General features: G+C 35.7%; 3 protein-coding genes across 6 annotated transcripts in view; 2 read left to right on the forward strand and 1 right to left on the reverse strand.

Moving 5' to 3' along the window:
• Nucleotides 1-12,759, forward strand: part of LOC134213296 (bone morphogenetic protein receptor type-1B) — a 601,077-nt gene that overhangs the window by 311,525 nt on the left and 276,793 nt on the right. The gene's annotated exons all lie outside the window — the stretch shown is intronic.
• LOC134217556 (uncharacterized) overlaps nt 4,069-12,759 on the forward strand; it is a 96,308-nt gene continuing 87,617 nt past the window's right edge. For both annotated transcript variants that reach the window (XM_062696334.1, XM_062696335.1), the window contains exon 1: nt 4,069-4,502. In XM_062696334.1, coding sequence (XP_062552318.1) covers nt 4,077-4,502 — 426 coding nt within the window. In that variant the 5' untranslated portion in view covers nt 4,069-4,076. The remainder of the gene's footprint in view (nt 4,503-12,759) is intronic.
• Nucleotides 10,683-11,460, reverse strand: LOC134217554 (30 kDa salivary gland allergen Aed a 3-like). The gene is made up of 2 exons (XM_062696332.1): nt 11,015-11,460; nt 10,683-10,948 (listed from the first exon to the last, which is right to left on the reverse strand). The coding sequence occupies exons 1-2, from the start codon at nt 11,408-11,410 to the stop codon at nt 10,754-10,756; spliced, it is 591 nt and encodes a 196-aa protein (XP_062552316.1). The 5' UTR covers nt 11,411-11,460; the 3' UTR covers nt 10,683-10,753.

The raw sequence follows: 12,759 nt of genomic DNA on the forward strand, positions 1-12,759 counted from the left end.
CCTGATAAAGTGCTGGCATCCAGAATTTTTTTTGAACAATTCGCTCTGAAAAATTTTGCTTGGAAATTTTGCTACAAATTGATAATGAAAAAAACAAAACTTTCATTTACTGAACGGCTACTCAGTCTTGCACTTATTACAACGAGTTTTTTATTTACCCGACGTTTCGACACGGGGATTGTGTCGAAACGTCGGGTAAATAAAAAAACTCGTTGTAATAAGTGCAAGATTGAGTATCCGTTCAATAAATTAAAATAAAACGTACAGTCGATCCATAATCAGTAAAAAACAAAACATCTCCAGTGTAAATTCCGAAAAATTAATGAATTTCTTCGACAAGTTCTTCCGAATCTTCACCAGAAATTCTTCTTCATTTACAAAAGTAGTTTTTCGAACATTTTAAGGAGTGCACTTCAAAATGTTCAGTCTCCAGTTAGCCTTGCGAGGATTGCCAATCCGGAGATGACGAGTTCGATTCTCGTTCCTGTCTAGGATGTTTTCGGGTGGGAAACATTCTCGACACCCTAGGTATAGTGTATCCATCGTACTTGCTACACAAGATATATAATCGTGCAATGGCTGGCATATAAAAGCTTTCAATTTATAACTGAGGAAATGCTATTTAATAGAATATACTAAGTTGAAAAGCAGACCCAGTTGACCCAGACCCATTCCAGTTGGAATATGAAGCCAATGCCACATGAAACACTTTGATATTTCCGTTGATTTTTTTTTCAATTTTGGAATTTTGAAATGAAAATTTTTCGTACTTTTTTACGCTCTTTGTGGATTCTATCACATTTTTTTTAATTTTCCAAGTATTTTTTATTCGAGGCATTATTTAGAATTTCCACGGAAGAGTCTATGGATTATCTTCAAAAAATTCTTTGGATTTCCAAAGGATAAATCTTTAGAATTCTCAAGGTTCATGTTTTTTGAATTTGAACCAGAAATCATACCAAAATTTCATCGGGAATTCATTCTTCTTCGGGATGTCATTTTGATTTCTTTGTAGGTTCAGCTAAACATTGCTTTAAATCTTTACCATGCAAAGATGCACAGGAAATGATTTAGAAAGTTTAAGGAATTTTCACATCAGAAAATCTTTAAAATTTTGATTTAATTTTTTAAGGAATTCCTACTGGAAATGCTTCAAAAGTACAACCTTTACAAGTACTACAAAAGTGCATTTTTTTTTCGTTATTTCCACTTATAAAAACATCGGAATTTTTTCGGAAAATTCATAATTGGTGTTTCAGATGAACTTTTTTCGATTTTCTACTGGAAAATCTTAGGAATTTCCATCGGAAACATTTTGGCATATTCCGAATAATTTCTTTTGGAAATTTAAAAAAACTGCTGAAAGTTTCTAAGAATTTCTTTTGGAAAACAAAAAAAAATCCATTGGAAATTTAGAAGAATTTCCTTTGAAGATTCATTAAAGTTGCCCAGGATTTTGAAAAAAATCTTAAGAGATTCTGTAAAAAAAGTAAGCTGGATTTTTTTCTAATTTATACTGGAAATTCTTCGGAATTTGATGTTTATTGGAATTTTCATCGTAAATATGCATTTCGTAATAAATATAGGCAATAAATGTAGGCAATAATTTAGGCTTAAGAAGCCTAGTTTTTATGATATTGAATAATTAATGATCGAAAAAATTAATAATGCACCTAAATGTTCTAAATGCACAAAATTCTAGTAGTGCGCATGAAAAAAGTTATGAAGCTTGCATTTAAAAAATCAACACGAAATTCTAAATAAAATGCTTTTTAAATTCATTAAAGGGTCTTAGAACTAAGGAGATTCCTGCGATATGAAAAAAAGTGGCAGTGTTCCAGAAAAAACATTCTAATTCCTAAATCAATCTAGGGTAAAAAATAGTGTTATAATAACGATTGAAATTGAATTCCAAAACAAATCTCAACCCTTTCAAGAATGATGGGTCATGCCCAGCGTTTTAGATTGTCTATAAAATTACAAAAGAGAGCTAGGCCACCATTTTCTTCAGTAAAATTGTTCATCCAGATATTGGCTTTTCAGAAAAAATATGGGAGCTCAAATTTGACTGATCATGAAAACTCAGATATCCGAAACCTTGGGAAGATTTCGATTCTAAGAAGAGCATGTAAATTAAGTTTAAATGTTTGAATCATTCTGAATAGATGGGTGGTCAGATAAGATGGGCCATCCTGAACGTTAAGCCAGTGATCAATATTCAGGAATCCGAGATGCTCAAGGTACTTCAAAATGCTCTCAAGTTCTGCCCACGAATCTACCAGATCAATCAAGACATTTGCAATGTTCTCATCATCGGTATATACCCAATCCGATGAAATAAGCATATGATTCTAATTTCCATTAACATGAGATCCAAGAGACAAGGTACCCAAAATTATCTTGAGTCAACATCAAGTTGCTCAATGACTATGAGGTTTGTTCGCAAACTGTTTTTGTAGGGCCTTAGATCGAATGATCCGAACTCCAAAATAATAATTGGTCTATAATTCATTCATTCGCTTATGAAAGGACCATTGATTGAAGCATATTCGAGATGTGGAATAGAAGTTCCTTGGGAAATTATTCGAAAGAACCATCAGAGTGACCGAGAAAATATTTTTAGTATGGCATCATTGGCTTCCACGAGTCGATATCAAAATAAAATTTCAATGAAGAATTGGAAATTTTGAGAGAGCCAGCTCTGGATTGAAAATCTCTTTAGTAGAGAAAAAATAGAAGGGTAACCGTACCCTTAGTGGAGGTAGCACCAATAGTGGAGGTAGTGGGGTTTTAAGGAGATTTATCATATTTATACATTTTACGATGGTTTCAGTTGATGCGTCGTGCCTTAAATATCTTGTTAAATGCAACTTATCTTAAGATTTCGCTTGAAAAACCATTGAAAACAATGATTTTCCTGATGAGGCATTCCACGGCGGCATGTCAGTCGATCCTGAGCGACCATTTCGAAAATATTTGAAACTCTGCACAGTTTTTCAATTTCATCTAAATCGTCATTTTTCGATATTAAATCTTCATATTGAGTCACGACTAACTTTTCAAAAGGGTGTATGTGAAAATGGTTCAAAAATATTTAAAAAGCTGCACAGCAAAAACGGAATGTTCGATTGTTATGATTTTTTCAGCAAAGTTAGACAACTAAATGGTGATTCTTAAGAAAATGTGCACAGTAAACAAAAAAATTTTTGCCTTTAAAAATATCATTTTGTCACAAAAACTCAAATATCTCAAAACCCTATCTTTTTCGAACGTATTTTTTAGGGAAAACGGTCCATTATATTAGCTATCTACCATAAAAATTTGGTGATGGTAAACTAATAAACAAAAAAGTTATGACATTTCAAACATTTCACAATTTTCACATTTAGTAAAAAAAAAATTTTTTCTGTGTAAGTTATTTCGAGAATTGCAGTTTGATGCAGATTTTATTGTTAAGGGACGTGATTTAAACAAATTGTTTTCATGATATTTTGATTTAATTATTCATAGCATCTATAAGAAACTTAGACACGATCCAGTGTTGTGATCAAAAGTATTGATAGTGTCATAATTTTCATTGCACGTGACTGGCGAAAAATTCTTTTAATAGTGTTGAAACCTGTTGATAATAACGTTGATAGAAACATATCAGAAATGTTATTTTTAAGACAAAAGCTGCAAAATCAAAGATTTATATACACGTGTACGTCTATAGTTTACCTGCAAAAATATACCTCTTAGAGAATAGACTTTATGATCGGGAGGAAACGGGTATCTTCAACAACAACAAATGCATGATAGGTACATACCATGACAATGCTCACGAAAAAGCAAAAAAATTACTACTACTAAGGTTGTTAAAGATCTTATAGTCATTTTTTCTTCAGTCAAGCAAATGACACCAAACTAGTCAGTAAAAACTTAAAAGTGATTTTGTTTATTGAAATATTACGAACAACATGAGTAGCCGCTTTCTCAACTGTTGTAGGCCGTTTGATGGAAAAAAGTGTTCAAAAGAGTTACGAAATCTCACCGAAAGCACCATAGATAAACTGAAAGCGACTGGTTATGCTCCAATGTCCACATTGAATACAAATTTACGCATTTGCACGTCCTGCCGTCTAAACGGTGACAAAAGAGCAATCTGTATATCATCGGTTGAGCAGAGCGCAGGAAGTTCGAAAACGACAGCAACTGAGGAATTGCCAGATGTATCGACAACAACTGAGGAATTACCAGAAGTATTAAGTGCTGAGAGCCTTGCCACCGTACCATCAGCGAAATCTGTTTCAACAAATCAATCGGAAGATGAGTGTATCCAAAAGGTCAACATCGAACGCTTTAACGAGGGCATAGCTGGGATAAAAGTGACTCCGATTAAATGGAGTAAGATGGACTACGTTTATTACCCGGAGAAAAAATACCGTGAAATAAACGAAGCTGTACGAAGAAACCTCTTCAAATTAGGACCTGATGATGTGGAAAATACAGACTACGATGAGGTAATTATAAATATGAAGGAAAGGTTCTCGAATGCAGCCACGACAAGGAAAGAAAAATTATTGATTTTGTCGATGCTGCCAAGTTCGTGGTCTATTCAGGATGCCATTGATGAGTTCAAAACCAATAGAAATACAGTAAAAGAGGCAAAACAATTGAAGAATAACTGTCTTTCAACCAAAAATACTAGGTCTAGTACTGCATTAACAGATGAGACAAAAGAAATAGTAGTTCAATATTTTGAAGATGATGAAGTAAGTCGAGCTTTGCCTGGTCAAAAGATTATGTATCAGTAAAAAGATGGAAAGCCTCAAGCAATCCAAAAACGATTAATGATGACGACTTTGAAAGAAGCGTACACACGCTTCAAGGAAATTCACGATAATATTAAAATAGGTTTTTCCTCATTTGCAAGCCTTCGGCCAAGGCAATGTAAGCTTCTTTCCAATTCAGGAACACATAATGTGTGTGTGTGCACAACCCATGAGAATATTAATCTTATTTTACATAGTTTGAAAAGAATCAATCTAACAAAGGATATTAAAATGTTAACTGGTAGTCTTTTGTGTGAAAATACAACATCAAATTGCTATCTACGATCTTGTTCGGATTGTCCAGATTCTTCATCATTGGAAAATACTTTATTCGCTGAGTTTGAAGAAAAATATATTGATCAGTTATCATTTGAGCAATGGGTGACCACGGATAGGTGTGACATAGAAACTATTGTAAAACCTGTAGATGAGTTTGTGTCATATTTTTGCTTGAAATTAGAAAGTTTAATCCCTCACGATTTCATTAAAACAGAACAATTCAGCTTTTTAAAAAATACGAAAAATACATTACAAAATGGTGAATTTTTAGTCATTTGTGATTTTTCTGAAAATTACAGCTTTGTATTGCAAGATGAAGTGCAGTCCCATCACTGGAACGTACAACAAGCTACAATTCATCCATTCGTTATTTATTTTAATGGAAGTACGCAAATTGAACACTTAAGTTTTATTATAATTTCCGAAGATTTAAGACACGATTCAGTATCCGTAAACTTGTTCATTGAAAAAATGATTAACTTTTACGCGTTGATAAGCATAAAGAAGTCAAAAGATATATTTCATGTCTGATGGAGCAGCGTCGCAGTACAAAAATCGTAAGAATTTTTCGAGCCTATGTCAATTTAAATCAATGTACGGAATTGATGCAGAATGGCATTTTTTGCTACATCACATGGCAAAGGTCCTTGTGATGCTATTGGAGGAACAATAAAGCGCATGGCCACAAGAGCAAGTTTAGCCAAAGAACGTGAGCATCCAATTAAAACTGCGAAAGAACTTTTGATTGGGCAAATCGTAGAAAAGAAAAGATTTAACCAAATTATCATTTTGTTTTACTACTACTGAAGAGTACGAAATAAAGGCTTCAGAGCTCAGCGAGCAATTTAATAACGCGAAAACGATCCAAGGAACCCAAAAATTTCACTGTTTCATTCCATTGTCGGAAAATAAAATTAAAGCAAAACTATACTCAAACTGTGCTGATAATAATTCAAAAGTGTTCGATATTTTAAAAAAGTTTGAATAAAAATAAATAAAAAATAAGTATTAATAAACTGTTTTCATGATATCATAACCCATACCAAAATTCAAACCCAAAACTCTTAGAGTTTCTTTAACAACATTGTGTAACTGCCACATTTAATTTAATACTTAGGATAATATTAATTCATTTTTATTTATTTATACATATAATATTTATACATATAATATACATAATATCGATGAATACATAAATATGGAATATCATACAAACAACTTGTTTAACTCACGCAAGGCCCTTAACAATAAAATCAGCATCAAACTGCGATTCTTGAAAAAAAAATACACGGAAATTTTTTTTGTTTACTAAATTGAAAATTGTGAAATGTTTGAAATGTCATAACTTTTTGTTTATTAGTTTACCATCACCAAATTTTTATGGTAGATAGCTAATATAATGGACCGTTTTCCCTAAAAAATTACGTTCGAAAAAGATAGGGTTTTGAGATATTTGAGTTTTTGTGACAAAATGATATTTTTAAAGGCAAAAAAATTTTTTTTACTGTGCACATTTTCTTAAGAATCACCATTTAGTTGTCTAACTTTGCTGAAAAATCATAACAATCGAACATTCCGTTTTTGCTGTGCAGCTTTTTAAATATTTTTGAACCATTTTCACATACACCCTTTTGAAAAGTTAGTCGTGACTCAATATGAAGATTTGATATCGAAAAATGACGATTTAGATGAAATTGAAAAACTGTGCAGAGTTTCAAATATTTTCGAAATGGTCGCTCAGGATCGACTGACATGCCGCCGTGGAATGCCTAACAAAATTGACTCCCTTGCACCTATAGTGGCGAGTTTCATAAGAAACCAATGGATAGCACCACTATGGGAACCAAAATTATTTTTTATCGCCACTAAAGGAACAGTGTACCCACAGTGGTGCAAGCAATATTTGGTAATTGTAGATGTTAAATGACATCTATCTCATTTTTGTTAGCAAATTTATTAGTTTATCCATTGACTAAGATATTAAAGCTGTAAATTTCCCATAAAAATCAATTTAAAAAAAATATTTTCTTATGTGGATCTACTAATACCTCCACTATTGGTACCGTTACCCAAATTTTCAATAATAAAAAAGGAAATTGCCAATAAAGAACAATAATACACACAACAATAATAAATTAGCACTAGTAAAAGCAAAAATTGCAATTATGAAATAAGAATTTTCCATAAAGAAATCAAAATGTTCTGAATGTTCTGAAAACAATACTGAAATTTCTACAGGAATGCTACTCAAAAGAAGCAACAGTAGGAGGTTTTATTTGCATCTCTAAGATCACATATTAACTTTGTGATTCTCTGATAAACTTTTCGTTGTAGGAGTTTAGTTCAGATGCTTCGCTGAGGTTAATATCTTAAGAATTTACAGTAGCTCCAGAGCTATGGAAGGTCCCAAATACTCTAAGAAATCTATAGGGATATTCAGTGATGAACTTTATAGTTATTAAAAAAAAAAAATACTAATTAAAAAATTAAAAAAAAAATAAAAATATGGGGATTTTTTGGAAAATTTCTAAACCATTATCAATTTTTCTCGAAGTTTTTATAAGATTTTCGCGAGTCCACATTTTTTTTGTACCCTCCTGATGCATTGAAGGTGTGCGAGTTCTAGATATCCTGATACATATTACAACATGATAACATCATCAAAATTTTCGACTTCATGAAAATTTATAATTTCCATACTGGGTTTAGTTTGATTTTGAATCAATTGAAATTGTTCATCTTCAAAATTGATCGGATTAACCATATGTTTTAGTTACATAAGGTTTTTTTTAAATTTTTGGACTTAAAAAAAAACCACGTGGTCATAGGGGGGGGGGGTGTCTGCCAAATGACCACGATAAGCCACATGGGGGGAGGGGGGGTTGAAAATCTTCAAAAATATGACCACGTGGTTTCTGGATGGCCCCCTGACGTCGATAATGTCGGAGAAGTGCCGTCCATCAATCACAACGTGGTCGATTTGTGATTCTGTCTGCAGTGGTGAGGCTTGCAGGGCCTGATTCCAAACCTCCTAAATTTCCGGAGGACCATTCCTCCTTATTCCCGGTGGACCATGGTGCACAGTGATAAGCCGCCCCTAACATGGAGAACAGACGCTGTTGTGAGCCGATCCTGACATGGAGAAAAGACGCTCAGTAAGATTTGCACCTCCGGAGAGGAGCAAACCACCTCATCCCTGTCAGCATACGACCATAGTTCCCACCGGGGTTGGTTACCCGATCTTTCCGAAGGTTGCTCGTATCCCGGCCAGCACCACGGGGATGTAGGGAGGCTAAAGACCGCGAGATGGGGTCTATTTTATTCCTTCAGGTACGCGAAGTACCAATGGTACGCTTTACCCAGCATTTGCCGTGCCAATCTTGCATTATGATTTTATTCCAAAAGCCTTCTGATACGTCAAGAATGAAAAACCAACCAAAAAGACGGATCCAAGAGTCGCTGGGGTGCCCCAGGGAAACCTGTAGAACGAAACATTTCAGTTTTTGCACCAAAACGAGTCATTTGACCGCTTTTTATCGGAACCTGGAACCTGTAGAAAGGAACATAAAGTTTTTGCGCCAGAAGAAGTCATTCGGTGGCATTTTTTTCATGGTATTCGAACAGGACCCGAAGTATGAATATAAAATGGACCCGATCAGGTATGAATATAAAATCCCCTAGAAATCAATAGAAGGGCATATATCAGATTTTATGCAAAAACAAGACATAAACCTGAGTTTGTTTGCCCAACGGAGAAGTTTGGAATAGATTCGGTAATTATGGCGTGCGTCCATCTTATATTATCGATTGGCTTTCTGATCGAAAATCATAAAAAAAACGCCGAATGACTGGTTTTTACGCCAAAACTAAAATACCCCCTTCTACAGATTCTCCTGGGGCAATCTGTAGATCCCAGAAGCGGTCAAAGTCGTCGAAGGTTTTCATTTATATTCATACCAAGCTTCCTGATCAATGACCATGAAAAAAGAGCCACTAGTTTCGGCGCAGAAACTGAAATGCCCCCTTCTACGGGAACCTGTAGGTCACGCAAGCGGCCAAAGCCGTCAATGGTTCATTTTATATTCATACCTCGCTTCCTGATAGAAAATCATGAAAAAAGAGCGGTCGAATGACTAGTTTTGGTGCAAAACTGAAATGTTCTTTTCTACAGGTTCCTTAGGGGCAATCCGTAGATCCCATAAGCGGGCAGAGTGGTCAATGGTCCATTTTATATTCATACCTCACTTCCTGATCACATAACATGAAAAACGAGCCATCGAATGACTAGATTTGGCGCGAAAACTGAAATGTCCCCCTCTGCAGGTTCGCCTGGGGCAATCCGTAGGTTCCGGAAGCGGTCATAGTCTTCAATGGTCCATCTTATATTCATACCTCGCTTCCTGATCACAAAACATGGAAAATGAGCCGTCGAATGACTTGTTTTTCCACTAAAACTGAAATGACCCCTTCTACAGATTTTCCGGGGGCATCCCAGCGACTCCAGGATCTGTCTTTTTTTTTAAATAGATTTTTCATTCCTGGCGTATCAAAGAATAAAATCATAATGCAAGATCGGGCGAAAAGTTCGATTCAAATGAATTTGTGGTCTAACGCTTACCCCTTTTAAAGCTATCGATCGGAACCGATTCTAAAGAAATGGTCATATCTCACATATCAGAATCATATGATCCGATTCAAAACCCCAACATATGGTTCCAATCAGCAAAAGCCTTTTTTTTTTCATTTTGGTTACTGATATTTTTTCTGATTTTATCCACAACTTATCCTAATGCCCACCACAAATTTACGAAAAATCCGGAGTATCCCCGGTATCCGATGGCCAAGGTCAGTTTCATGAACATATCGTAAAACTACATTAAATTTCTAGTTCAGGCATCGCTGAATTCAATCAGATAATAATTGACATAGTTACAGCACATCTTAGTATACCCACTATCCTATCCCAGCTATTTTGGACATTCCCTGTATATAAAATAATCGAAAACAGGCCCCAGGTTTTGACGATATCTTGAAACTCGAACTCAATCACATTTTTCGAGCACCTTTCGCTTATTTTCAATCAGCTACACAGCTCAGCTTGTTCCCATTATCCTGAAAGTCAGCAGTCCTGGGGGAAATCATTCCTCTCCTAAAAGTTTTAGTCAAATCAGCCTTCTCTCAGAGTTATCCATGCTGTTTGAAATGAGTATTCACTGTGGGTTACTTGAGTATCCCGAAGACCACAACATCTTGCTTGAAGAACAGTTTGGTTTCCGATGAGGTCGCTTAACCGTACACCAACTGATCCGAGTTACCAACATGCTTAGATGGATCAAGTTTGGTAATCTGAGAAATAGTGAACTACTGCACCACATATCAATTTTTTACACTTTACCATTCGACAGATGTGTATGCGATAGATGCAGGTACCGATCGATCCTAGACCAGCGTAGACTGTAACTAAAATGATGATTAGCCTTTTAGATGAATCCAATGTTACCAGACCAGACTGGAAACTGGTCCAGTGTTTGTAACATGGTCACTTAAAATAGAAACAAATGTGAAGAATATAAAATCAAAACGAATGTATAAAGGCCGCACAAAACTTTTATTTTCAATTCAAATTCATATCAATATATCATTTGTCAATGTATCCACCGTTAATTCCCTTTGGACGAAACGCACGATTTAATTTGTGTCGTTATTTGGGCTATTTTGTCCTTGGCCGACTTGGTACTGGCCTCCGAGCACTCGTATTCGCTCTTCTTTTCGGCATTACAATCCTTGAATGTCTTCTCTTCCTCATCAACCACCTTCTTCACGTCGGTGCCCATGGATTTGAAGCATTCCTGAATCTAAAGAAAATGGAACGAACAATTATTGTTATATTCAGGCAATAGGAAGATAAATATACAACAAACCTTCGAATAATCACCAACTTTACCAATGGCTTCAACCACCGGGTTCCTCAGTTCTGCTTGCAGCGTGTTATCCAGTGCCGGCCGAAGGTACTCGCTCTGGATGTTGTCCACCTTGGTATCCTTATCCAGCAGAGCAACCACCTCTTTGTACGTGTTAGCGGGATCATTTTGACCGTCTCCTCCACTGCCTCCAGCATCGTCACCACCGGTCTCTTCTCCGCCATCTTCGCCTCCAGCATCGTCCGCCGACTCATCTCCACCCTCGCTGCCGGCATCATCGCCAGCTTCTTCGGCACCTTCCTCCTCGGTACCTCCTTCCTCGTCCTCTGGCATCGGTCTGGAGAACACCAAGCTCACCAGGCTGAATGCCACTAACAGTATAACCAAGAATTTCATGTTTCCAAGACTTTCTACGACAAGTGATTGATAGATCACAAAGATTGGTATGACTTTCTTACTGCAAAGGGATCGATATTTATACGATTAGTAGCAATACTTAGCCATTCGCTATTATTAGCACAGTTGTTTTGTCTGTCCACATGTCCACAAATGGTTGTATGAACAGAACAATCTCTGTTCAACCTCACAGCATTATCGTAGATTAAATAAATATTTATTAACGTGGCAGAATACTGTTGATCTACCATTGACTGCAACTTGTGTCCAAGGCAAAAGTTACTTTTATTGAATAGGGCAGTTATTGCCAACATATTTACAATGCAAGATCTAATATTTTAATAATACAGATATTTTTTTTACAATTTTATTAGTGTACCCAGTTTAGAAGCATAATGCAAAACAAGATTGCGAAAAAAATTGGGTTCCATTAATGGAAAAACCAAATCTGGCTTTTCCTTTTTTATGGTTCCGTACATTACTGCAGAAGCAAGATGATATACAAAGTTGCCTCAAGAACACTATGTCTTTGCATGACAGTTGTACTCCGTTTATGGAGATGGAGATCATGGAGACCTATCCAAAAAATGTATTGCTCTCGTTTTTTGCATTTTTCCACCGATACAATATTATATCATAATCTATCTAACTTGTAATCTCTGGTGATATGAAAAGCATCTTTAAATTTTGAGGAAGATTTTTTGGATTCACTAACGGCGGAAAGGTATAGCCTTTCTGCCGTTTCAATGTAACTCTGATTAAAGTCAATTCTACGATACATTTTTCCAATAACCATTAAAACTTTTACAGTCTCCTTTATTACAATGCTGGATTTCATCAAAGCAAAAATATTGTCACTCTTAATTTTAACTCTTACTACTTCAAAGCCAATCGATTCGAGAAAATCCCACATTTATTAGCATATTGCTTGTTTTGGACATTCCAGCGGGAAGCGTTAATTGTCTAATTAACGACCATTCCTGCATAAATTGGTCACCCAAGTCACGGCAAGTCAATACGACCGTCCGTCCCATAAAGGCGGCCATGTTTCATTAGAGCTTAAAGTCGCGGTTCCCACTCCTGCCGAAAATTTATGTGGGTTTCATGCGTGACCATATTGGTCTGATTCGTTGCAGCACATAATGAACTACTGCTGCCGACCATATGGCGACTGACTACCTACATAAGAAAGGCCGGCAGACAACACCGACGACCCTATAATCTGATAAATTGAAATCCCAGTGTTGGATTTCGTACCATTCAGTAGACGTGTCGATGTTAATTAGAATCGATAAATTTTCCAGCTCTGACACCTTTTTTTCAGATGACGAAGCTTGTACAAGTTGGAA

This window comes from Armigeres subalbatus, chromosome 2 (genome assembly GCF_024139115.2).
Source record: "Armigeres subalbatus isolate Guangzhou_Male chromosome 2, GZ_Asu_2, whole genome shotgun sequence".
NCBI classification, from domain to species: domain Eukaryota; kingdom Metazoa; phylum Arthropoda; class Insecta; order Diptera; family Culicidae; genus Armigeres; species Armigeres subalbatus.